Source organism: Coloeus monedula, assembly GCF_965178545.1.
Source record: "Coloeus monedula genome assembly, chromosome: 11".
Taxonomy (NCBI): domain Eukaryota; kingdom Metazoa; phylum Chordata; class Aves; order Passeriformes; family Corvidae; genus Coloeus; species Coloeus monedula.
In genome coordinates, this window is record NC_138791.1 from 13,889,576 (window position 1) to 13,916,452 (window position 26,877).

At 41.3% G+C, this 26,877-nt stretch overlaps 1 protein-coding gene across 3 annotated transcripts in view; it reads left to right on the forward strand.

The window, feature by feature from the left end:
* Positions 1–26,877, forward strand: part of PTPRG (protein tyrosine phosphatase receptor type G) — a 398,071-nt gene that overhangs the window by 309,532 nt on the left and 61,662 nt on the right. For all 3 annotated transcript variants that reach the window (XR_014226741.1, XM_082289015.1, XM_082289016.1), the window contains exons 9-13: positions 10,724–10,908; positions 12,855–12,963; positions 14,700–14,749; positions 17,022–17,814; positions 24,501–24,633. Coding sequence is in view for 2 of the 3 variants with exons in the window: in XM_082289015.1 (XP_082145141.1) it covers positions 10,724–10,908; positions 12,855–12,963; positions 14,700–14,749; positions 17,022–17,814; positions 24,501–24,633 (1,270 nt within the window). In the remaining variant the exon portion in view is untranslated. The remainder of the gene's footprint in view (positions 1–10,723; positions 10,909–12,854; positions 12,964–14,699; positions 14,750–17,021; positions 17,815–24,500; positions 24,634–26,877) is intronic.

Below are 26,877 nucleotides of genomic sequence, written 5' to 3' on the forward strand. Positions count from 1 at the left end.
GTGTGAATTTTTGCAATTTGTTTCCTCTGTCACACTCTATTAAGTCTGTGGGCAGTATTGCTAATCTGGAAAACAGGGTAGCATTCATTATGTAAGCCTTTCTTATTTTGGAGGAAAATGTGCCCAGAACAATTTGCATAATGTTCAGAATAATTTTCAGAATTCCCTGGTGATTAGGGAATTTCAGATCAACACAAAGTGATGCAGCTCTGCAGTGGTCCATTGGCAAACATTTGGTACCAAAGAGGAATGTCTTTCCTCTCAGCTGTCAAAGGTCTCTTTGTGACCTCTCAGGTCACAAAACTGTGACCAGTAGCATAACCTACAGATACACTGGAGGAAAACTTTCTCACTTTATACCTGTCCCCTGAGTATTTCCTTAGCAAAATTCCAAAAGTGGTGGCATTTGCTTAACAAAAAGTTTTCTGAGGAAGGCTATTTTAGGTCAGTGCATTTGGATCCAATTTGTTAACCAGTATGAATGTTACCAGCCTTTTGCTTTGCAGTTACTCTCCTCTCCTTTCACTTTTTTTAACTTTAAAGAGGCAATGAAGAGAGGGGCATTGTTTTTAATCATCAGAATACAAGATGGTGAAATACTTCAGCTAATTTGAAATAGGACTAATTTTTCACTTACAGGTGGAAACTCCAGATTTTCAGAGTCAGAGTTTAACAAGAGGAGTTTTCCTTTATTCCATTATCTCATTCCTTCCTCCTATTGGCAAAAGCTGATTTAAAACAGTTCTCTTGAGGACTGCTCGTATGCCTGGAATGAAAGCATATGCCTAAGACCTTTGCTGAATCAGAGCCCATGAGTTGAGCTTAATTTTTAAGTTGACCCTGGAGCTATTTCAAAAAACCATACAAATTATGTTTGAAGATCTTATTTCTGAAATACACCATTCAGGTTAAATATTGTTCAGCTATTGAATTGTAGCAACTGGTAGGCTGACAGTAAACCCTTGTACAGTGATACTTTTTAAGATGAAACTTTCAGAGATCCAACCTATACAGTGGATCATGCTGTTAAATCAGGCAGATCATCATTTAACAAGAGGGCTCACCCATGTTGCAATATTAATTTATGTAAAGTTTTGAAAAGTTAGAGGTTCTCTGTATAGATGTCCTAAGCCAAGAATGCATTTATAAAGCATTGACCAGACACTGTAATTATCAGTGACTGTGGCAGTGTCTGACTTTTTGGACAAGAAAATCTCTGTTAAAATTGCCTCCTTTCTTCTCTGACCTGTCCTCTGTGGCTCAGGACTGTGTTGCTCTGTCACATCATATATTGTGCTCCTGCAGCTCCTGGGCTGCTTTCAAGCAGCTGTGGTAGAGGGATTGCTAATTATTTATTGGTTTAATAGTGCACATTGCTCTTCAGGGACAAACAGAATTCTTACATAAAAGTCCATCCAGTTCAAGGATCTGGGTCTGCAAGACCCTTGCTACTTTCACATGTTGTTCCATCAAGCAGAACTGTATTTACAAAACATTACCTGCTTTAGTAAAGGTGTAGGTGTGGAAACTCAGGAGGAAAAGATGTTTCATTTCCTTGTTTCAGGAGGTACCCTATGTGCAACAATACTTGCCCATTTAATTTTGCTGTTGGTTACATCAAATGTTGTTTCTTTCTCTTTATGTTGGTTTTTTTTTTTTTAACACTCAAAACCCCCTTTAACCTTTTTATCTCATTAAATGTGCTGCATGCCTTAGAACACTTAAACAAGCATCCCATGTGAGGGGCTCTTGACATCAGAGTTTTCTTTCACAGATGCCTGATTACTTTCCCAAAGGTGTCTGATTACTCTTTGCTGGAGTCTCAAATAATGCTGTTTCCCATCAGTGGGATTTTGCTTTAGAATACCATCTGTAATTATGATCCTAGCCTAAGTTAAATAATGAGCAGTCATAAATTCACTCCAGTAAAACTTAGCTTTGGACTCTAACAGCTGGGACATTTCTCTAGTACTGTACAGGTGATCATTTTCCTTACTTACTTTTGTTAGGTGGTAGTAATTCACTGTTTGGAAGTCCTTTTAACTTAATGCCACTAAAATCTGGATAGAAGATATTTGGATTTTCCTCCCTGCATGCCTTCTGCTGGAGGCATGGCTCAGGCCATTGGTCTGCAGCCAAAAGTACTGCACTGCTCAATCAAAGCAGTTCAGTTCTTATTTACCTTTTCATGGCTCCTGATGTCAGAAATGAGACTACAGCCTTCTGTAAAGGTATTGCTTTTCTGCACAGCACTGGAGTGCACCTCCCATGCATTAGCATCCAGAGGTCCAGAGATTCAGTGCACTGACATCAACACTTAAAGGCAGATAGTTTAGAGTATTGGCAGCAGTGTTTCTGAATGAGAACATGTTATTTGTCTCATTTATAGTCTCTGTTATTACTTCCAGTAATTTGTTTTTGCTTTCTAAATGCCCATGTTTTATGAAAACTGTCTCAAAACAACTTTGCAGTCTCTTCATGTCCTCAGGTTGTCTCTGGGAGTCCAAAAAGAGTCTTAGGCAGAGAAGTTCTACTCTTGTAGAATGTCATTTTTATGTTTTAGTCAAACCTAAATTACTAAAAAATACTCAGTATTTTATGTATTTATTTATATATGTAACATATCCAAAACAACATATCCAAAACAACAGCAAAGTGAAGGTAAATTTAAAATTATTAATTATTGAAAATTTAACTCTGGATGGCTAAAGCAAAATTTAGCTATTTATTTTCTTTGAATATTTCGGGGAGAATGGAAACAAAGAACTTATTTTAGTTAATTTATGGTACATTTACCATTAGCATTGATTCTTTTTGTCCTTTGGAAGAATCTTGGAAGATTTCTTCATGGATTAACAACTTGTTCCTGGTTTCCTTGGATAACTGGGCTTTTCCTACTGGCTTTTTTATTTCATTTTGCTATGGAAGTTATCCTTTCCCAATTCTTTTCCCCTTTAATCAGGTCAGCACCATACTAGGTGTGGTGCAAATGAATTAATGTCTCATCATTAGGACTTCTGTTGGTGTAGCAGCCTGTGTTGGAGCAAAAGGTCACACTTGAGGGTGGTGACACTGTTCTGCTCATTGCCTGCCCTGCTTCTTTGCACTACAGACCTGCCTGTCTGCCGCTGCCTTAAGTGCTCCAAGTAAAGGTACTCACCTGCAGCTGCAAGAGTCTCTTTTTGAGCCTCAAGTGGCTGCTGAATGCACATTTTAGACAGAAATCAGTGTGTTCCTTCTGCATATTTCATCTCTTCCACTTCAGCCCTGTCTTGCTCTGTCGTGCTGGCTGGGTCCTCATGTATGCAGTTGTCTTGGAGAGTGTCCTGCAAAAGCAGGAAAGGACAGGCTTCTGCCTTCTAGGGAGTTTCTGGTAAGGTGAAACACAAAGCTTTTCATTAAAAAAACTGACCCATTTTGAGGGGGAATCAGATGCAAAAAGATGTGGTACTTATACCTGACATAGGTCTCATGCTTCCCTTGCAGTGGCTCTGTTCTGCAGGGTTCTGTTTTACACCTGTAATAACTTCTGTGTGGTTGTAATGTGAGGAGTGCGTGTGTCTGGACCTGAATGTAGGAAACAACTTATCAATAGATTTTTTAGTAAGCACTAAGGCACTGCTCACACTTCTTCAGAGATTATAAAGGGTCAAAACCAACAGAGCAAGAGGAATTCAGTGTGAAAGTGTAGGTGTGGTTTGGGTTCACAGCTGCCACTAAAGCTGGAAGAGCTGAGCTTGATGATTTATTCCATTTACACCTGGAGGGAATTCCTTTCTGCACTGCCTACCTGCTGGCCCAGCTGTTCAGCCCACAGAAGTACTAATTTTAGATTGAACCATGAGTGCCTGCAGCTCATCCTTTGTGTTGGAAAAAGCCTCCAGAAACTATGAAAGGAAAGCTGCTTTCCTAATCTGATTTTGGGCATCCCGCAGGCATGTATTGGGAGGCTCTACCAGCCCGATTGGCTTATCCTTCCTATGCTCCCCAGTCCAAACCCTCACCAGAACACTGGAAAGGCCAGCTTGGTTAACATGGCAAATATGTGTCCTTCTGGCAGGAAATCCTCCTTTCTCCCCATTGGTGCTCTTTGTGCCACTGAATGTGACCACATGTGTGGCACAAACACACTGTGTAAATAAGGGCACAGGTGTACATTTGAAACACAAGTCACCTTCTATGTGCATACATGGATGTGTGCAGTACAAATACAAAACTTGAAGGGCAGGTCCATGGCGGACATCAGTTTAGCCCAGTATGGCACCTGATGGTGCAAGGCTGATCTGCACTGCTAAGGACTCAGACCACAACTGTAGAAACACTATTTGTGAAATATGTGAAATACTAAGGTGCAAACACACAGTCCATGCCTTTTAGTAAAACAGGATCTGTTGCTGTGATGCCATGGAAATTTAGGTGCTACAAAGCCATACAGGTATTAATCCAAATGCAGATTGTGCCCACCTTGGGAAATGGGCAAGCAACAGAGAGGCAAACACCAGCTTGTCCAGAGCTCTTCTGTCAGAGGGACTCGTGTGCCCATTTGCTCATGAGGTTATTTCTCAGGGCTTGTAAAACAAGTGTGGGGTCTGTCGGTGTGCCTCACACCTCAGGGGGCAGCCGTGTCTGTTTGAAGCATAGTGGAAGGTAAAAGCAGGGAAGATAAATAGTCTGTCTCCTAGCTACATTCTGCCTGTGGATTGAAGTAGATCAACACAAATATTTGTGTGTACAGCATGCTCCAGAGCCTGCCAATGCCTACTGGCAAAGTGCAGGCAAAGGTAAAGGAAAAATGTGTGCTACTCTTTAAAGCAATTATCCTTATGTATTAATAATGTTATTTATAAGCACTCTGAGAAGTCAACAATGTATACTAAAGCAAAGCAAAAAAACCTGCAAACATTTAGTAAAAGGATAAGGGGGAAAATGTTATAAGTATGCCTCTTAGCACTTTCTGATATATTAAAGCCTGTGTTGTCTCTGCATATGATCTTCATAGTTTATTTGTTGTCCTTTGGGAGCACAGCCCTTGCTGAATCCTGGGATTGGATCCTACAGCCCAAAGCATGCTCTTGTTTATTATGGATCAGAATGTCTTCCCGAGCACCTCCACTAAGTCACACCAGTTCAATGTAGCTGAATCTGGCCCTGCATCACTTCCCTTACCATGGCACTGAAAGCAAGTGGGAGTTCTCTCATTGCAGCATAACGTATATTTTTGCATTTCAGGGTTTATTTGAAGTTTTGAGGATCTAATAATGAGAAGGAATATATATGTGTGTGTATACAGGTATGGATGTAGTTGAAAGTATTTTTCTTCTCTTTTCTGTTGTTGGCATTGCTTTCTTCTTGTCTGCAGTCAGGTTCCTGGGGGTGGCAGGGCTGACTGAACTTGGTGCAGTGTTTTGGCAATAGCACAGGCACTGATCACAGCTTTCAGGCACTCTGAAATCATCTGGGATGCCTGTGGCTGAGTTGCTTGTCATTACAGCAGCAAGTGGTGCATCTGTCCTGCAGGACTGGCCCTTCCAGCTCCTTCACAGGGCTGGGGCAGAGGGAAAGGAAACACCCTCTCTCCCCCGAGAACTTGTTGGCCATCAACTTGTTTGCCCCTATGGGGAAGAAAGACATGAAACCTCCATACTGACTTCTCAGTTTCTCTTCTACTGAGCATGAGAGAAGAAATGCCCCAAGTAGCTTCTTTGTGCTTCTGCTTTGTAAGGGGGAGACACTGTTCCCTGCCACTTACCCCATTGAATGAATCATCCTGTATATCCAGACTAGTAAGAAAGAGAAATGAGGCCTCTCTCACCTTACAGCCAGAAGCTGCCTCCCAGAGCAAGAAAAGATCCTTGTCCCTGTCTTTTAGTTAGCACTGAGCAGCTCGGAGCCAGTAACATGCTATGGGCACATCCTGATGCTGATGTTTCCCCTTCCATATATGAATTGCCTTAGAAGATCCCTGCCCATGTCACCACAAGGGATTCAGGATCTCACTGTCATGCTGCTTTTCTGTGCCGAAAATTGTCAGGGCTTCAGCACACAACATGTATCCCATGGCACCAAGGAGAGGAACAGCAGTTTTGCATTGCTGAGACATTCAGCAGGAGGGAGAGAGTGGGATTTTTCAAAGGAGGGCATAGCACAGCTAGAAATAACTGCCTTTAAAGTGGTGACATTTTTATGCATGGACAAGCTAACTTAGAACATTTTTAGAGGATTTTATAAATCCTGCTGATCCCAGTGGAACTAGATTTGTCATATGAGGACCTGTTTTACAGGGAGAAAGTATACAAGCCTTAACTGAATATACAATTCTTGCACTCTCTCAAAGTTTCCCTAAATAGGTCTTTTCATAACCACAAGTAGCATATGCAAAAAGCGTGATGAAACCCAGAAAGTTTGGCTGGTGTTGCATTTCTGTCTTTGAAAGAGAAATACAGGCTGCTTTTAAGGAACAATATTAATAAAAAAAAGCTGTAATATTCTGTTACATGCCCTTTCTGCATTCATGGGTGTGTCTTAGTATCAGCAATTAATTTTTGCAAAACAGTAAGCCCTTTTTTTTGTTTTTCAACTCGCTGAAATGGAGCTGCCAGGAGCTTTTGGATTAAGCTTTATCAGGCTTTCAGTTAGGAAAGCCTCATGGAGATTATGTAGCCAAATACAACATACAAATCAGATTATGGGAGAGATGAATGCAGAGTTGTTAAATTAATTTAGTTTTTAGTTCCAGCCCACTGAAATGTTTTTAACATGAAGAAAATAATTCTCTGCTGTATGGCTGGCTGGCCTAGTGCTTAGGACTGTATCAGCATGCTGCATTCATCTGCCAATGGCAAACAGGTTTTCTCTAGGCTTGAGTGAGCCATGGAAGATGAGGCTGGCCAAAATGCTGGGTTCCCCCTGCCTTCCCCAGTGGGCTGATCTGCAGAGAAAAGCCTGGGTCAAGCTGCTGGGCAGCCCCATGCATGGCCAGCAGCTGGAGAGCCACTGAGGCTGCCTGAGCTGGGTCAGAGGGGCTTCCTCCAGATGCACCTGCACAATGCTCCTGCCTCTGCAGGACTTTTCCAGAAGGCTGGAGCCAGCTTGTTTGCCAGGTTCTCCCAGTTCAGGTCATCCCTGACAGGAAGGTGAGAATGTTTTTTCCCTCCAAGAGGTCCAGGGCATGTCTGTGCCTGCAGTGAGGCATGACCATGGTACTGCAAAGGCTCTTGCCTGTTCAGTGGTTCTGAGATGTGGCCTGGTTGCCCCAGCCAGGGGTTTCTGCCTCCACAAGTCTTGGCACAGGGCCGCTAACCTAGGACACAGTGGCTTTGGTGTCCTGCCAGACCTGTGTAGGTATCTGCTCAGGACTGCATATACCACAGAAAGGTATCCTGAAAGCCCCCACAATATTTTGTTATCCCTCAGGATTGGAATTTTAAAGAGAACTAATATTTTTTTTCTAAAATTAGCTGAGGTGCTATTTCAGTGTGGAATAATGCTGGTTTTTGGTTTTGGGTCTTTTTTTTTCTCAAGGAATCATGAATTCACAGGCTTTCTTTTTGCTTATTAAACCTGGTTTTGTTTAAAAAAAAAAAGGAAAATAAAAGCTTGTGTTTCTCTTTAATGTGTCCTGATTAAACTTCCCCTTCCCTGTCCCAACCTCTTCCTGCATTTCTCTTTCTTCTTCAGCTGCACATTTTGCAAAATCAGTAGAGGTCCTTTAGCATGTGATTCTTTTAATCTTCTTTGAAAAATCCAAGGCACAGAGAGTACTGAAAGAAAATTTAGATCTCTGGGAAATGCCAGTTGTTTTATAGATGGTCAAATCATTGCACTTTTTTCCTTGTCTCTCAGACATTCACTATGTTATTATGTATCACTTTAATTAAATCATCAAATTGAATTGTTGGATCAAATGTTTCTTTATTCCATTGTGTCCTAAGGAGGTTTAGTTAAATTAATGAAACCATATATTTCATTTTATAAAAAAAAGATTTCTTTTCTGCCCATTCATAAGTTGTTTAAAAAAATGTGGTTGAACAGAAAAGGTTGATTAATATTAAATTACTTCAGCTACTGCTCTGTGCCTTGAAATAAATTGAACCAAGTCATCCTAAGTCATGTAAATTTTGTAATATTTACTGAGAAATCGCAGTATTGTAAATTCAGCCTCATTTTAGCTTGCTGTGAATGAGGCTTGCTCTCATTGAAGTCACTGGAGTCACTCAGGTGATTAAAAGTGCTCATGACCATCTTGGATCAGGGTGCAGGGTCAGGGAGGGTCTCCTGACTCTGAGCCTGTGAGTCTCCTATTTACCCTTGGGAAATACCCACTTCTCTGGCTGCCATGAGCTGTTCCAAATGGCATCCAGGCTGGCTGCAGAGAGTGGCACAGAATGGGGGACAAGGCAGCCCCCTCTCCCTGGAGTGGCTTGGGGTCCTTGTGTGAAAAGCAGCTGGCCAGACATCGTTCAGAGGGCTGGTGCAATTAAGGTAGATCTCTCTGTCTCTCAGGAAGGTTACCTGCTTGAATTATTTCTAAAACAATTTGATGCATGATTACTTTAAATACATAAATCTCTGCATGTCCTCCTGGAGGACAAGGACTGGGTAAGAGTTTTAGGTCTGGGTAGTCCTTCACCCTGGGCTCCTATCTCTGATGAGATTTGACTAGGTGGAGTGATAAAGGCTGGCCTGGCATTTTGAAGTGTAATTCTGTGATGACAAAGGGCGTCAAAGAGGGCAGTTATGATTTATTGGTGAAGTTATCAATAAACAGTGATGCCAGAGAGAATTGATCTGACCATCTCAGCGGAAAGAGGTGAGCGTGGAGAGGCATACCAAGGATCAGGAAGTTCTGTAAATAGTGATAACACCGATGGCTATCAGCTGTCCCCTCTCATCTAGGTCCTGGCCACCTTCATGCTGTGCTTTGGGGGACCAGGAGGGAGCCAGAGGGAAGGCATCTGCAGGCAGCAGACCGTGGTGTGGCTTCTGACTTTGTGGCACTGACAGCAGAATGCTGTTTTGATCCCTTCAGCTCAGTGTAAATAGAAACTCACATACATTTATCCAATGCTTTGAGGTGCTGTAGGGTTTGTTTGTTTTGCTGGATCATCCTTCTGGGTTGAGCAGAAGGATCTACTGCAAAACTGCAGGATTGCCACCCCTCATGGCAAGAGCAAACATCAAAGATTTTTTCTGCCCAAGCATATTTCTGCAATTTATGTTGTCTTGTTCAGCTAGCTACAAAATGTGACTTATAACTGCACAAATGCATTTGACAGGTATTTTTCTATTGTACAGATAATATTGGTGTTTAAAGCATTTAATCATTTTTATTTAAGAACTGTAGCTATTTCAGTAATGTGACAGCAAAGCTGCATGGCTAGCCTGCAAGTCCAGGCATAGGAATAGATGTTTCTCCCTTTCAGTGCTGCCAGGACTCTTTAGAAGTGAAATAGTGGCCAAATATACACACGGTCACATACCTGCAGAGCGCAAACAAGCTCAGTGTGTTGGCTTTAAAAGGAAAACTTGTACTGGGAAAAATAACTCTGGAAACAGTGTCAGCCTGATGGGCTGGGTGACACTTTGCCTTTCCCTGGCAGAAGAGACCAGCTCCTTTGCCACGGCACATGTGTTTAGGTATCATTGCAAGTGATTTTCCTTGGTTCAGGGTTTATACTGAGAAAGAGAATGTGAGAATATGCCCTGAACTGGGTATTTTAAACGTGATTTTTAAAGCTTGGAAAAAAGCTATACTCTTTATAGCTGGGAAGGGGATGTTGCAGTTTTCCCACAGCATGTGAGTGCCATCTAGTGTTGTGCATCCTCACCAGGACCTTTGCATGGCAACCCCTTGAAAAGTGTTTCTTCCGTGCTGCAAGGGGACTGTGCACACCCCGCCCCTTGAGGGGCCGGGCTGGATTTGTGCCTGGGCTTGGTCTGCCCTGCAGAATTTTGGGTTTGGTACTGCTGGAAACAGAAGCCGTGCTTTTCCCAGAGGTTAAACTGTCCCTGTGCTGATGTCCCCACTGACTTAAGCGTGGCTGAGAAGTGACTTGTGCCTCCACGCTGCAGGCAGGGTTAAGAAGGCAGGGCTGGCTGCAAGTTCCTCTGCCTGCTCAGAGGCTATGGCCAAGCTCATCATGAGCCACTCTTCCCAGCCACACTTCCCTTGATGGTGATATATTACTGACAATCTGTTGAGCATCTTTGAAGGAAGATATATAGAAAGAGGAGTATAAAATAATTGTGAAAATGTACTAGGTTAACAGGAAAACATTTACTGACCCAGTAGTGCCACATTTTCAGAAGTTTCAACTCCTTCCGGGCCCAGCAGAGCATGTTGGGGTATTTACCCCTTACAGAACAGCAGGGAGTGGATGAGGGAAGCTGTGGATCAGGTCCACTCTATTTCTTAATGTTTCAGTGCAGAGCTCTTAAGTCACCAAGTTAAAGTGTAGGTGCAAATGTCAGGACTGAGACTTTCAAGAACTAAGCAACCTGCATGCAGAGAATGAATTCTCTCATTCACTTTACTCAGGAGAGCAGAAAGCAGCTGCAGGTGGTATTAAATCCCATTGGTCTCAGTGGATTGCAGTCTAAGCTGTTACTGTAGGCCAGACCATTAAAGAAAAAAACCTAGCTCTTAGGGTGAGGCACCATTCTTCCTGTTTGTTTTCTCTAGGTTATTTAGAAGAGCTTCATCTTTTCTCCTTCTGTTTTTCAGCTTGTAGCACTCCTCCAGTCAACATGAAAGTGCAGCCTGTGAACAGGACAGCGCTACTGGTAACCTGGAACCAACCAGAAACCATATACCACCCTCCAATCATGAACTACATGATCTCCTATAGCTGGACTAAAAATGAAGATGAAAAGGAGAAGACTTTCACCAAGGATAGTGACAAGGACCTGGTAAAAGCACAGCATCAACCCCAGACATATGTATCAAGCTATCCTTATATTGTTATTTTCTTGGTAGAAAGAGGTAGAGAAAGAAAGCAGTTGTTACCTTATAGGCAGCCTAATGTTTGGCCCACAATGAATTGCTATTTAAATGTTCAGCATTAATTGAACGTTGCCTAACAGGCTACCCAAACACTGGAGTGTAAATTTATAGTTTATGTGAGTGCATAAAGGACTGAATCTGCAGACACTTTTTCATGTAGTGTTGCTGAGAAGCAGCTGGCTTGGGAAATGGTGAGGCTCTGAATACCTTTTGGCTTGTGTTCAACTTGCAGATTTTCACATTAGACGTCCCATCCCCCAAAATCTGTTCTTGGGCTCAGGCTTTTCACTGTGCATAGCCCCTTGCAGACTTTGGAGCAGTTTCTGGCACTATGTGCTGCCAGAGGCAGGAGTTGCATAGTTAGGGCTTGAAGATTATTTTGGAGTGGCCCTGTAAAAGCACTGCCTACATCTGGCAGTGTGAGAAAAAGAGAGAAGAGCAAGACAGTTCCAACACAGATGGAAGCACTGCTCTATCTCCTTCATTTAGGATTTCATCTGCTTGTCATTCTTGTGTAAGTGGAAGCAAGTATTGTACTGGTCCTTAACATTCTCTACATATAAAATCAAAGTGACATATTCAGGTTTGAAAGGCCTCCATTTTTTGTTAATCAAAGAAAGCCTCCAGAATAATGAAATCAGTAACTGTATATGCACATGAAAAATGCAGCAGCACAGTGTTATTCCTAATGACTGTTACCATTTTTTTTTTCAAATACACAGTCCTCTGGGCCCATTCAATCAGTTATACAATAATACTTCTCTTATTCCCTTAGATGAAGATTCTTTTACTTCATTTCCATTTATATTTCCAATTTCCCCAGTAGACATTGTTATCTGGGTCACATTAGGGAACAATCTGCCTCATGAAATCAGAAAGGAATCCACTGAAAGGCACCCAAGGTTATGATGTATTGTAACCTCTCTCTTGTCATAATTTCATACTGTTAAGGGAGATTTTTTTAATAAGGTATAAGGAGGAGAGCCTTAATCAGCAAAAATGAGGTGGGCACCATGAAACCATCCTGTTTTATGTAAAAGAAATAATTACAAGTGCAAGGGATGTGATGGAGTGATAGCTTGGAAAAAAATTGCACTGAAACCCAGTGCTGTTCAGCAGAGCTTTGGGTTAAGAAAGCAATGACAGCTCAGTCTATTTTAGGGGCAAGAGAAGAAGGAAACCTCTTGTCAGAGGGAAGTGCAGATTGTTTTCAGTGCTCTGGCAGATGCAGTTGGGCTGTCCCATCTTGAATCAGAGCTAGACAGTGTTTTGCTATAGAGATCACAAGCATTTCAAGTGACTCATACAGCTACTCCTGTGAACTGATGCGATTGTGTACTAAGGCAGCTCTCAGGTCAGGAGTAAGCAGAGATATCACAGCCCAGGATGCTCAGCCATCGTGTTGCATAGTACATCAGCATCAAATTGCCTTAGCCAGTTTGTTGCAAAATAGACAGTTTTAATATGCAGTGTCTTTTCTGGACTTATCCTGTGTTGGGAATGTGGATCTCCACCTAAAATATCTTATTATAATTGCTGTAAAGGCGAATGACTTGAGTTTTAAGTTCTTCTGAGGAGAGCAGAGACATTGAGGCATGAAGACTGTCATGAGAACAGATGTGGAACATGTTCATTTCTTTCTCATGGGCAGAGTCAGCAGTGTCTGGGTGCATCCCTTCAGCCTTCAGCCTTGCCCTCTCCAGGAAACCACTGAATATTTTTATGTGGAAATATAGCTTGTCTTATATGGCATAAATGTCCTGTGTTAGCACAATGCTTTATATATTTCAAACTGATCGTGGACAGTACTGTGGGGGTAAAAAACTGAATAATATCTATTTTTTTTAAACAGAAGGCCATCATTAGCCATGTCTCACCTGACATCCTTTATCTGTTCAGAGTTCAAGCAGTTTGCCGAAATGAAATGCGTAGTGACTTTAGCCAGACTATGCTCTTTCAAGGTAAAAAAACCACATACATATTTTTACATTGAACTATTCTTTGTTTGTTTAATATTTTCTTTGCAGAGTGCAATATGGTATGAAGTTACTTCAGAAGATATTTGAATGCGTGTAGACAATGCTAATTTCATATTGTGGCCAGTGACTTGATCTGAATCTCATTTCCAGTGAGGAGGGTTTGCCTACACCTCTTGCTTTCAGGGTTTGTCAGGTTTTAGGAGAATTTAGAGCTTTTCTTGGTACTAGTTTTCTGAAACAAATTCATCAGAGACTCCTTATGCATCAGAGGCACAGCTGTAACAGAATGTGAGTCTGATCGGTGTCTGTGTTATGTAAAGAGGAAAGGAGATCAGTCCTACCTTGACAACCACATGTGGAGATACTCAGGTTTTATCATGCATGCAACCTCAGTGATTTCCAAAACATACATAGATAAAGAAAATCAAAATAACTAGATGGTAAACTGTCTTTTATCATGGATTTCCTTTTAAGTTTATTGGAGAAATCTGGTAAAGCTGAGATTCGGTAGAAGAACTTGATGATTTTAGAGGTTTTCTAAATGCTAAAGTTTTGCTCCTTCGTGGGATCTTATTATGCCATTTTTTATTAAGTAGGGCAGGTTTTGCCTCTGATGAGAGCATTCCTTCCCACTCCAGCTTATAGATGCATAAACCTCAAAATGGGTAATGAAAGAATAAAACAAGCAGAGAGTTAAAAGTTTAAATCCTTAGGATGAAGCAAAGAGTTGTCACTTGGATCTGATGCTGTAAATGGAAAAAAATAATAGGGGCATTTTTCAGTGTCATTTTCAGAAAGTATGGGAGTTTTGGTCCTGCTTTGTTAGCACTTAGTGTCTGAAGGATGTCAGGCTATGGACATGGTTTAGTTCTGTTGTGGTGGCATGCCTCAGTGTTGGCAGCACTGAAGAGAGAGCAGGGATCAGACAAGTGTCCTGTCCAAGCCACAACTCATGTTTATGTCTGTTCTTGGTAACTCAGCACGGTGTTTTAGACTTCACTTTTAAGTGCCAGACAGAAGTTAGAAACGGGTGTATTGCTTATTATGACCTCTTTTACTATGTGATGGAATGGAAAAATTCTTTCAAGTTTGACTACAATAAGTGTTTAATCACAGTTAGGAGTAAATCATTACTGACAGCTCTGTAGGATATCTTTTGGGTACTCTAGCCCAGTTCTAGCCCAGTATTCAATGCAGTGGAAGTGATACACACATCTGCAGTGGGAGTAGATGATGTGATTCCTTCCAGATGTCCCAAGAAAGGAGCTGCTGTTCTAATCTCTGGCTCTACCCAAGATCTAGCCTAGAAAATTATTCCACCTGAGCTTTGAAAATGTTATACAGGGTTGATTATAGTTGTAGTTGAGATATATAGCAATAAATAATGACAATTTTATCATTAGGACAGAAAAAAAACTATTATCATCAAGCTACTCTTGCTTTCTGTGTAAGTCAGGATGTTCCATCCAGCTCGGGGTTGAAGGAGAGAATTTTTTTTCTGACAGTAAGCCAGCATTGCCAGGCCTGGGTAATTAAAGACAAGTAAATCTGCGTTCAGACACAAGTGCAGAGTGAGGTAATGCCCAAAGAGCTGAGTTGCCTTTGCTCCAGGCTGAGACCTGCACCCGTATTCTGTAGCCACATGTTGAGCAGTAGCTTAGCAGTTGTTCCTCTTCCTCCTTCCCTGCCCTGATGAGCTGCTCTTCTTCCTTCCCCAGCTAACACCACTCGAATTTTCGAGGGGACCAGAATTGTGAAGACAGGCGTGGTAAGTCATGGATTTAGGGAGTGGGGATTTGGGGACATTCCCACCAGATGGCAGCACAGTGTTGGAAATCTGTAGCAGGACCCAGCTTTCCTGGGGAAGGGATGTCCAGATCCGTCACAGAAGGGTTTATAGCATAAAATATAGTTCCAATATGAAATGGTTTTCTAGATTCATGCTCTGAGAAGCTTTGACCACTGGAGAATTGAGTGTTAAAAATTTTTCCTCAATCAGTGTTCAGCACATTTAGAGGGGATTTGTAAAATCTTAATGATGACTGTGAAAATAAATTTAATTTCTTTTATTAACTGTATGACCACAAGCATATGCAACAGGAATAAGGCCTCACACACAGCATCTTTGTGTGAACAATCTCTTTGTTTTATTTTAATTCAGGTGAGACTGTGGCAAGTCACTGAAGCCAACTTTTGTATTCCAGAATCAGAAATGTTGGTACATTTACAGCAAAAGTGGAATACACTGTTTCAGTTTTAAAAGCATTTTATTAGTTTATTTAATATAAACTATCCATAAACTAAATTTCTTGGCATCAAGTGTACTGAGTTGTTCAGTCAAATTTATGGGCTGGATTCATACTATTGAATTTACTCTAAGTACATTGCTTCTGGTTTTATTCTGATCCAGTTTGATATACTCCCTAGTGAGCAAATAACATATAGAAAGCTTGCATGTGAATGATTAATGTTTGTTTAATGATGTATAGAGGTATTCTAGATATATAAATCTGCTGTCAAATTTTAATACTCAGTCCAGCTTTGAGACTGCTCATACCAGCAAAAAGCAAATCTCACAGTGCCTTAGGGATTCAGAGTGATAAGTATCTGAAAGTTTAGATATTTATTTAAAGTTTTCGCTTGAAATCTCTAAAGCACAAGTTTTCATCTGAGATCTCAGGTTCTCTGTGATTGCAGCTGGTCAAAAATAATGTGAGAAAGCAGCCTTTCTTGGTTTGCTGCAGCATTTCCACTACATGTCTTGACTGAACCTGGGAATTGCAGAGAGATGCAGAAATGCTGTTAAGTTATAAATTTAAGTTTCCAAAATAAACATTTTACATTTTTTTCAATGTTCAGCAGCACTTATTTAATCCCTTTTTGTCCTCATGTGATACATACCTTTCCAGCTAATGTCCTCCTGCTGATGAATTCAGCAATGTGAGACATTTTTCAGCCATTCAGAGTGGGAGAATGGTCAGGTTGTCCAGAGGAACTGCTGACTCAGCTCTTCCACAGAATTACTCCTTGTCTTCAGGCAATTCACTTCAGTCTCTTTCTCCACATGTAATTTAGGACTACTTCTTTATGGATAGACCAAGGTTTAGTTCTTTATGTGTATACTAAGGGGTTTTATTTACAGCAGAGCACACACGTGTGCAGAGACCCGCATGCGCGCGGTGGGTTGACATTAGAATAAAATTGGCAGGATGCAAAGTCCATAGTTCATTTCCTGATGCCTCTCAGTGAAGCAGGCAGTGCCAGTCCTGCCTTTCATTCTCTGGCCAGAGAGAGCTGGCCAGGGAGAGTCCTGTGGATGTGGAAAACTGAGTCTATACATGGGTGTCACAGCCTGGAGGTCCTGGCAGATGTGGTGGTAGCTTGCTGAAGGGCTCCTGATGCTTTCCAAGTCCTTCAGGAGTGCCCAGCTGGCCATGCTGCAGTTCTTTTCTAACAAGATCAATGCCTCACAGCAACACCAGTCCTTAGGAGAATAATCCTGATGGGTAAATTAAGGAAATAAAAATAGTATCCTTTGAGGCCCTCACAATGTGCGTGGGAAGAGCCAGAGTTCCTTGTCAGAGTTGTGACCCACTGGCCACAAATGCTCACATTGGCAGCACAGCCATTATTTTGGGACAGCCCTTATATAATACTGTATTTTTAAACCCCTGGTATTCTGAGGATTGAAGCACTGTGAGTAAATCTCACCCCAAGAGGAAATGTTACTCACAAGTCAGTGGTGATGTGGATGGAGAAGGTCCCAATGTAAAATAAAGATAAGGATAAAGAGAGTTTTGCTGATTATGTGGTGAATGCAGGAAGGTTTCCTCTCTTCTTGGTTTGCTGGCAGGTCTGTGGTTTGTTCTGTCCTGGCTCAGCCTTTCATCCAGCTGGTGTTGAGTCTCTGGTTTTAGGAGAATGGCATGTGTGTTAAAAGGGAGGGAAAAGCAAGAGAATGACTCCAGGTGGCATGTTGGGCCCCTGCTGATGCTCTCTGCTGTGTTTTCTTCCCCTCTGCTGCTGGTGATCTCCTCAAGCCCACAGCATCTCCTGCCTCCTCAGCAGACATGGCTCCCATCAGCTCTGGCTCCTCCACCTGGACCTCCTCGGGGCTCCCCTTCTCCTTCGTGTCCATGGCCACAGGCATGGGCCCTTCCTCCAGTGGCAGCCAGGCCACCATGGCCTCCGTGGTGACCAGCACCTTGCTGGCAGGGCTGGGTTTCAGCGGCGGGGGCATCTCCTCCTTCCCCAGCAGCATGTGGCCCACCCGGCTGCCCACGGCCGCTGCCCCCAGCAAACAGGCCGGGCGAGCCGTGGTGGCCACCACTGAGGCCACTGCCGCCTCCACAGGGACGGAACGGGACTCGGCACTGACAAAGGATGGCGAGGGAGCCGAGGAGGGGGAGAAAGATGAAAAGAGTGAAAGTGAGGATGGGGAGCGGGAGCATGAGGAAGAGGAAGAAAAGGACGCTGAAAAGAAGGAGAAAAGCAGGGCGACAGCAGACTCAGAGGCACACAATAGCACAGAGCCCAGCGTGGCTGTGGCTTCCCCCAACAGGACTGCTGAGGAAGAAGGAAATAAAACCATATTGGGAGAAGAGCCAAACCAAAACGTTGCCCCCATGGCTGGAGGTGCCGAGAAGGAGAGTTTTGCGAAAGCCAACACTCAGCCCCAGCTGCTCCCTTCCACCCAAGTGCCACCAGCATTCACCAACGAACTGTACCTGGGCAAGGTCCCAAGACCAGAGATAACAAGAAAACCTCCTCCAAAGATGGACAGGTTTCCAGAGGAATATCCTTCAGACAACAAATTCATCACCATTAACCCAGGTGAGTGATCTGTGGGGAAACTATTTTTACCAGAATGAGTGTTGGAAAATAACACAATCCAAATTCCTTACCTGTTTCCAGTAGATACATTTTTGTGGTGGCTGGCTACATCTGATTGGCAGGTTGTCACAGGACCCAACCCCACATATTGTTACTGGGGGGAGCAAAGCAGAAAGAAAATAAAAATATCCTTTTATTGGAGCTGATTCATGGTCCTTGTAGCATATTGGAAGAGAAAATCTGGAAAAATGTTAACCCCCAACATGCTACATCAAGAATTTCTTGAAAATAGAAAGGGAGGGGAATGCAATGAGCTATAGCTGTGAAATTAATTTGGATGAGTGGCTGGTGTGCTGAACTGGCATTTCATGGGAAGTTTGCTATATGTGCTTTTTTTAGTTTTAGTTTTAGTTTAGTTTTTCTGCAGGATTCTTCCCTGACTGGGCTTTGAGATATTCTCCCAAATACAGGATCATTGCTGGTTTATTTCTCAACACAAAACCTACATGCTCTGATCTTCCAAAACAAGGCACCTTCTGCACTAGGATTACCTTCTGTTTTTTCTGTGGAAAAAAAATCTTAACCAGGCAGAGTTCACATATTTTCTGTTTGTCCTGGTGAGAATGTCCAGTGCTCCTGTACACTCCAACTCTGGATGTATGTACCAGCTCCACAGTGTGTACACAGCAAATACAGCCTCTTGGAAGCCTGCCCAGGTGATCTGCATGTGCACCAAGCCTGGTGTGGTTGGGGTTTGCTGCACAGGCCTCTGCAAGTTGGTCCCTCATGGTGCTCCCAATGTGCCATGACGAATGTTCTGCGTGTTTCTGCTTGGGGAGCTCCAGGCACTGGTGAGGAAAACTGCAAGGAGCAGATGGAGCATCTGCATGTGGATTTATTTTAGATTTATTTATTTAGATTTATTTATTTATTTGACAAGTATATTTGAGTGATTATGTGTATTACCACAGCATTTATGAGATAGTCCGCTTTTTTGTTTGTTGTTTTTTGGGGATTTTTACTACTATTGTTCGTTTTGCTAATCTGTAGTGTTTTATAATTTTCTTTTTCCATCAAAGCTGTTCTAGAGTAGTGTGAAAAAGCCTTACATATTTATTTTTCCCTACATTGAGAAACACAAAAATGTAGATATTGTGCATTCAGTTATAGCTCAGAACCAATTTAAAAAACAAAGCTAAATCCAATCTAATAACATTTGATACAGAAATGCTGACCAGTCTGTAATGCTGTGGATCATAACTGTTCTGTTAGAGATCAGATTAACAATGCAGAAGCTGAGAAACCTGCAACAGGTTGTACTGATTTTTTTTTTATACACTGCTATTTTTCTTACTCCTCAGCTGGAAATCCTCAAAGGCCAGTACTTCCACTGAATGTGGTCTGAGATGCCTGTCAGGCAGCTTTCAACATGCCATTTGCCCTAATCACCTTTGTGTTAGGAAGGAGGCCTGTTGGGAATGCTACCCTGTGAGAAGACACTTTGGAATGCAGAAGGGGCTTTTCTTCAGGCTGGATCTAGGTTAGGAAAGACACAAGCTGGTGAATTAGATTAGCACAAAGCCCAAAACTAGTTGCTTCAGATTAATTGTTTTCCCCAGTAACATGGAAATTTGCAATTCATAAAGACAGACCTGACCTCACTCATGCCAGGAGCTGAGATCAGTGAAACTCCAGCCATAGCAAGACTTGTTCCCATGAGAAAGGGCCTTAAAGGTTTTCCATAACAAGGTAAGCCTGAAATCAAGACAACTGAAGCCAAGAGGGCATTGCCAGAAGTGTCTGAAAGGATTCCTGAGCATCAGGACAGCTAAGACTGTTAAGGCCGCTTCCAAAGTGAGCAGAAAGCATCCCTGCAGTTTACTCTGTCCCAATGTGAGGGCAGAAACATTTCTGGATGCATGTTTTCTCCCTGCATCTTTTCTCTTTTGCATCTTTTAAAAGCAGGTTTTAAAAAGCTGTCAAGGTTTCAAAAATGGTTTTGTGAGTAGAAAGTTTAATAATTTTAAAGAGTAGAAAATTGTTTCGTAACAATATACATTTATAAAATTAATTATGTAGCATTAAATTAGCAGTTTTAAGAAGATAACTGAATGGGGAAGCACTCGTGAGTGTGCATGATTAGAGGAGAACAGGCAACTCATGAGAAATTACAGGGAAAGTGCGAGGCCAATTAGTACAGCAAGGCTCATTTTCTTTTAGTGCTTATTTCACACATACATACACACACACACACACCTCTCCTGAGGCCATGTCATTATTTTCCAAATGGCATTGGCTTCTTCTTGTCTGTGGTATTGGCCAGTGCTAATGATTTTCTTCTGTCACCGAATGCTTGCTTGCATTCTCCTCTTTCATTTTCCTGATCATCCTTTCTCTGTTTTGGTGCCCACATTAGACTAATTGTACCTTTGATCTGCAACTGTTACACACACAGCTGCTCAGCATTGTCTGTGACTCTGAAACCTGAAAATCAGAGAAACACCAATTAAATTATACTCTCCCAAAAGAGGGAGAAAAAAAAAAGGAGCAAGGGATAAAGATGAAATCCAGGATGATCCAGTTTAATCAGGCTAAAGCAGATACTATCCCACAGAATTTTGGTTGGTTGTGCCAGACAATTAAACAGATCCTTTGTTTTTTACTGGAGTTAACTGGGCTGTTGTAAGCAAAGTAATAGCTGTGGGGTTGGTGCTTTTGCCTGAGTGGTGAGCTGGGACTGAGGACAGAGAGGTGGGTTTGGCTCTTCATCCAAATTTCAGCCAGGTCCTCCTATCCCTCAGTGCTCACCCACCTCTGCTGAGTTCCTCCCACGAGAGGGCTTTGTAGAGACAGAGAGATCATGATGTGCAGGTTAAATTTCAAGCCTGATGTATGCTTTTAACAAAGACTGAGTATTGGGTTTTAGAGTTGTCTTTGCCAGGTCTAAGGTTACAAAAGCCTTTTAGGGATAACCTCATTAGCATAATTAAACATCTGTGTAATTCTTCTCCATCCACAGCAAGGATTATTAAGCTGCATTTTCATGTAGCACTTCAGCCATTTTCACACAGAATCACAGAGTTTATAAGGTTGGGAAGGACCACTGGAGTCACCTAGTCTAGCCTCCTTGCTCTAGAAGGGTTCCCTATAGCACTTCAATCAGGATTGTGTCCAGACAGCTTTTAAATATCTTCAGAGATGTACATGGCAACTTACAGGAGCAAACAGCAGAATGGCTTGAAAATAAAAGAACTGAATTATTTAATGCCTGCAAACTATGAATTTCAGATATAGGATTAAATATGTTTGGCATCTGTTACAGAGCAGTGAAAAGCCATGCTTAGTAGTGCACACTGCCTTAAAGAAATAGGGGATAATAGCTGCACAATGACACAGGCTTGTATCAAAGGTAATACTTCTTTAAGAAACATGGGTTTGCCTTCTCATAATTTAATAATATGGCCAGTATTATTTTCCAGAATTAATTAAGACCTTTGTATAAGTTCGTAACTTCATTTACTCAAGGGAAAGGTAAGCAAGTTGACTTTCTCTTAGGAGACCGTGTGGTCTGAGGCAGTTCAGCAGCAGGGCTTTTCTTTGGTTAATGGTATCTGAAATGGTACAACAAACAGAACTTTGTCCTGACAATTTGTGCAATGGCAAGGAATGATAAAAGTAGATAGGTTATATAGTACAGCTATGGTTGCTTATTATAGCAAGCAGTGTTACTTAAGGGAAATAAACATGCTTCTTTTCTCAGGAACCAATTACCAAGAATATGCACCAAAAAAAGCACATTTCACAAACTGTAGATGCCTCTTCCTTACCTTGACCTTTGCACAAGAATTGCACTGCCAGAGAATCCCTGGCTGCCCAACGCCATCCAATACTCCCTGTGCCAGGGCTCATCCATCCAGTGCCTGGGTGGAACTGCTAAATGGATGGTTCACAGAAGTTACATATTTTTCCAGATGCAGGAGTAGATTTAGTAGTGCCAGGGCTTGTATCTTGTGGGACCTCCTGAAACAGATATGCTGTAATAATTTTTATTCCTTCCTACTGGGATGAATTCCAAGCCAGTAAAAGGCAAACTGAATTAATTCAACAAAGGCATATGCCACTGGAAACTGTTTACATTTCTTAGCAAAAATGGAGTTTCCTAGTCTGTTTTCTAAGCTTCCCCATCCTCCACCAAGTTTAGCTTATGGTGGGCACTGTTACAAGGATATACTCTTGACACTACCAGGGCTTGACATTCTTGCTTTGGAAAAGAATAAAATGATGACTATTTTTTTTATTTCATACTATTTTGTTATATAGGAGAACAGGAAACTGTAGAGGCCCAGATCTGTCCTTTTTTGTGTGTGTGTTTTCATTTAATCTTTTTCCAAGTTATCCAGCATGCTGGCTTTTATTAGGCTTTTCTGCCATGACACTCAAGACAGACACCAGCTCTCCAGCTGCACTGCTCTGCCTCTGGCCCCAGCTGCCATGCTAGTACAGTATTTATTGGCACTGGTATGTTTAAACTCTCACAAGACATTACTTAAACAGTGGGAAACACCTTAGACTTTTTCTTCAAAGCCAGCACAGGAACTATATCTTTTCTCCTGAAGCGCATCACTGCTTGGCCGTTCCCAACTGGAATTTCAGGGCCAGCCATCAGCATTAGGGAATAGCATTTGCTATTCTGGCACTCAGCATACTGAGCACTTTCTTCTCCTCATATCTGTGGTACAGGGAGTTGTCAGGGGCAGATAAGTGTGTTCTCCACACTAGACTGACTAAGAGGAGCATTGTGAGCACTGCAGAATTTAATAGTGTTCATTGGGACTCCAGCCCATGCTTTGCTTACAATGGAATTGAATTATCTTCCCATGCAAACAGAAACATATGGGTTTGTGTTGAAAGATTTGGAGGTGAAACTAAACAGAATACTGTCATTGGAGAGAACTGAAGCAACACCCTAATGGATATAAGGTGGTGGGACTATTTGGCTCTCTTACTAAGTTTTATTACATCATGTGTTTTTTTCTTTGTCCCTTTTACCATTCTGATTAGTAACACCTCACAGGCTTACTTTTTTCATGCTCTTAAATTATTTGAAATGCACTGGTAATAACTGATGCCTCAAGACTTAGCATTTTGTAAGTTTGGCAGATACAGAGAATAAGCCTTTGCTCTAATTTGGGAGTTGCTCTTTTCCTTATTCTTTGCTAGTCAAGGAAATCAAAGATGTTCAATCAAAGTTCATGTTCACTTCCCCCAAACATCCCTCTGATTAGCCCCTCATTTAGGCTGCTTGCTAAAGGGCATTACCTCTATCAGCCTAGTTCTCAAAACTAGGAAGATTTCTTGCTGGGCTTGCAGCAGCCTGCAGCCTTGCTCTGTTTTCAGCGGTCAGGCAAAAGCATTTACAATTAACCTTTACTTCCACTTTAGTTGAATTTTACTCCTGCCTACAGAGTAGTATAATCTAAATGCTATTAAAATAGAGTATGACTTCATATTATGTGACATCTGGTGACTTCCAATTATCTGTGTTTTGCCTGCCTATGGTGAAAAGGCAATTCCGTTCTTCTGGTAGGATTTGCAGCAGTTTCGGGTGATAATACAATACTGAACGAGGGCAAGGAAGCATGTTGGTGAGGAAAGACTCACACAGGCTTAAAAGTCAAGTATGCGTATTTCAATCCTCATTGAAATCTGAAGCTGTTTATACTAATCCTTTCCCATTACGTCCTGTTGACAGGTATTGATCAACCACTGCCTGTTTGTTAGGAAACATTAATAAGATGTGGAATCTGCTTCTGCATTTTTCTTTTATCATTCTGTCTAAATCAATTTATTCATCAAGTCGACATGAATTTGCACAAATTAGGTGTCTTTTGAAATACACTGGTGCAGTGTCTATGCTCATTGGCTCCAGTACGTGCCGAACTTCCAGATATTCATCTTATATATGATACAATAATTTTAATGAGATGTCATGCAAAAAGTGGAGTTAACTCAGCCAGATCTCAGGGTATTGACGAACTTTAATTTTGTTCAAAAACTGTGGAATAATGATTTCTTCTGTTGGTTACAACACATCCTATCCATTCATTCATCCACCCATCTTGACAATCCATATGTTAAAATGTGCTTTTGTATGCAGTAACCCACCAGATTGTGACAATTCTGCAAATGATGTGACATGACACCCAACATGTTGAGGATTTTTTATTTTAAGATAGTTACCAAGAAATTTATTTCTGAAGTGAAGTATTACACTGAGCTTTGCAAACAGGGCTGTCCTGCACCGTTGAGAAACAGAGTGCATTTATCTACAAATACTGATGACAGAGCACAGCATTTACTCAGTTGCCCTGGTGAATTGGCTCAGTGGGGTACTCCACATCTGATAATAGGTACTTGCATGAAAGAGTCCTAAAAGTGTCTATGAGACTGTAACTACAGGCAGTAGTAAAATCCAAGCCATATGTGGCAGTAAACACCATACTTCTGTGCTCTCATGTCTCAGACTGAAGAAAATGGAGTCCCACCCTGCAGTTAGAGGATCTCTGCTCAGTTTACTCATAGCATGTAAAAGGGATAAGCTGTTTGTTTTGTTTACACATTTTTCTGTACAGTAATTCTTTTTTCCACTCGATGATTGGATTTGTTATGTGTTTACATGTACACAGCTGGCAAGAACAGCTCTAGCATGGCCACGAGACCTTCTCCTGGTAAAATGGAATGGATCATCCCACTCATTGTGGTCTCAGCACTGACCTTCGTGTGCCTCATTCTTCTCATCGCTGTGCTTGTCTACTGGAGGTGAGCCTGTTTCCTTATCAGTGGAAACTGATTAGGATTTGAAAGACATTTCAGATAGTGTTTTTAATGTGGTCCTGTGGTTTTTTATTTTATTAGAAGTTACAGTGTTAGATGCATTAGATAGTTCTCTGGGTACTAGAACAGCTTTTTTGTTTGTTTTTGTTAAGTATTCACCTGTCTTAAATGCTGATTTTTGTGTCATGAAAATGAGCTTGGTAGAGCTCTACCAATGGTAGAGCCAGCTGTAATGGTGAGAAATATTTTCACAATTAGTCCCTCTGAAGTAGCTATAAAAAATTATCTTTGTCTTGGCCTTCAGGAAGGGTGGTTGTGAGAGAAAATCCCAGTGAGACTCGCATTGGTTTCATGGGTGTCTTTGCCACAAACCTCGTGTGTAATCTTAAGTTCTTTCCTTCCTTTGACTGTACTTCAAGAAAGTGGAGTAAGCTTGTTTCACATTCCACAGCAATGCTCTGAGTCAGGGTTCTTTAACATTGGTGAAGAGTTCAGAAGTGTAGCCTGCAAGGTCTTGAAAGTAAAGATTGCCTCTTACAAAGAGACACTGTCATTCACACCAGTGGACATTGGTTCATTGGTGGGACATCAGGATTAACATCAACAAATCCCACTCCATTTGATTTAAACTAAAACCTGCAGCACCTGCTTGTGTCAGAACCAGAACCCAGAGGCACCTCATTTGTCTGGAAGTTAAAATTAAGCGGGGATAAGCCACATACAAGGTATTTAGGAATTATTTCAAAATCTGATTAGATGGGACTGAGGAAAGTAGCTTTGATGAGAAATACCAGCCCATTGATCATTATATTTGCAGAATCCATTAAAAAAATACCAAGCTATTTTTCAGTACACCCATTTTGCTGACCATTAATTGGCCCAATTGTTGAGGCTGAGAACATTTGAAGGAATTAATAAGTAGATGACAGTAGTCTTGTGAAAATAATTTCCATTAACATTTGTAAGTAATTAACATCATTGCAGTAAGACAGTGAATAAAATTGCAGTAGTATATGCACAAAAGCTGAAATTGGAAAGGTTCTAAAGATCCCATTGTATTGTCCTGTTTTTCAGTATACATTGTCTTTATCTGAAGTACTAAACTTGGTCACATTCACACCAGGCAAGTCCTGGAAGGATATGGCATATCTCAAAACACTGGGATGAGGGATTAGTAGTATTTATCTAGTGTTGATACAAAATGCTCTTCTAAGGAGGAAAGGTTTTGAAGTACAATGCTAACAGCTATTATCTAGAATAATGTTGGTACCTATGATTCTTTGCAAAACATTTCCATTTCTTTGCAATTTCACTAATGGAGCGAAAGAAATAATTGCAAAATTTGGGTTTAATTTGCTCAAAGAGTAGCAATACCATCCCTGAGAAGATTTTAAAGTTGGTGAAGATTAAAAATTAATAAATACAGACATGGCAATTATGTCATATAGCAGTCAAAGTTTTTTGATAAGTATGAAGCAAGAAATAAAGGAACAAACTTGAGAGCACATGTGTACTAACTTCAAATAATCTGTGTCTAGTTCTGAGAATTTTTAACAAATATAGAGAGTGTATTAAAAAAGCAAATGTGTTTTAGGATAAATCAACAAGCAACTAGAACACAAATCATCCCCAGTAACATTTCACATTGTGCAGACCTTGTCACTGAAGCAGCAGCACAGCATTTCATGTGCCCTTTGCAGTTTGATTGCCTTTCCTTAGAAAAAAATAAAATGTTTATCTCTGTCAGTGTTTTAAAATAGGGAAAAAAGAGATTCTGAAGCACTGCAGACTCTAATTCAGAAGTTTGAAAGGAACAGTAATTTGTATTTTCAGGAAAAAAAACTTATCTTAAGGTGTAATGGGCAACGTATGGAATAATTTGCTGAATAACACCATCAAAGCAAATGGCATGAAAATGAGTTTGAAACAGATATTTCAGAAAGGGAAACATAGTATTGAAGTGCACAGCAGAGAAACGTTTGTGATGAAAGGATAACCCTCAAGGGGACAGGCGTGCTGCACCAAGGGGTCTTTTCTTGTACAGCAGTACTTTGTTTTGGTGTGAGAAAAAACATTACAAAACAAAACCTAGAGAACTAGATGAAGCAGAAGAGACGTAAGTTGCCCTTTGGCAATGCATTTTGAGGATAAAACAAATGATATTTTTGCTTTTGCATTTTTGAGCACTTGTGGGATTAGATGATTTGAGACCAGAGGTGACATAAGCGG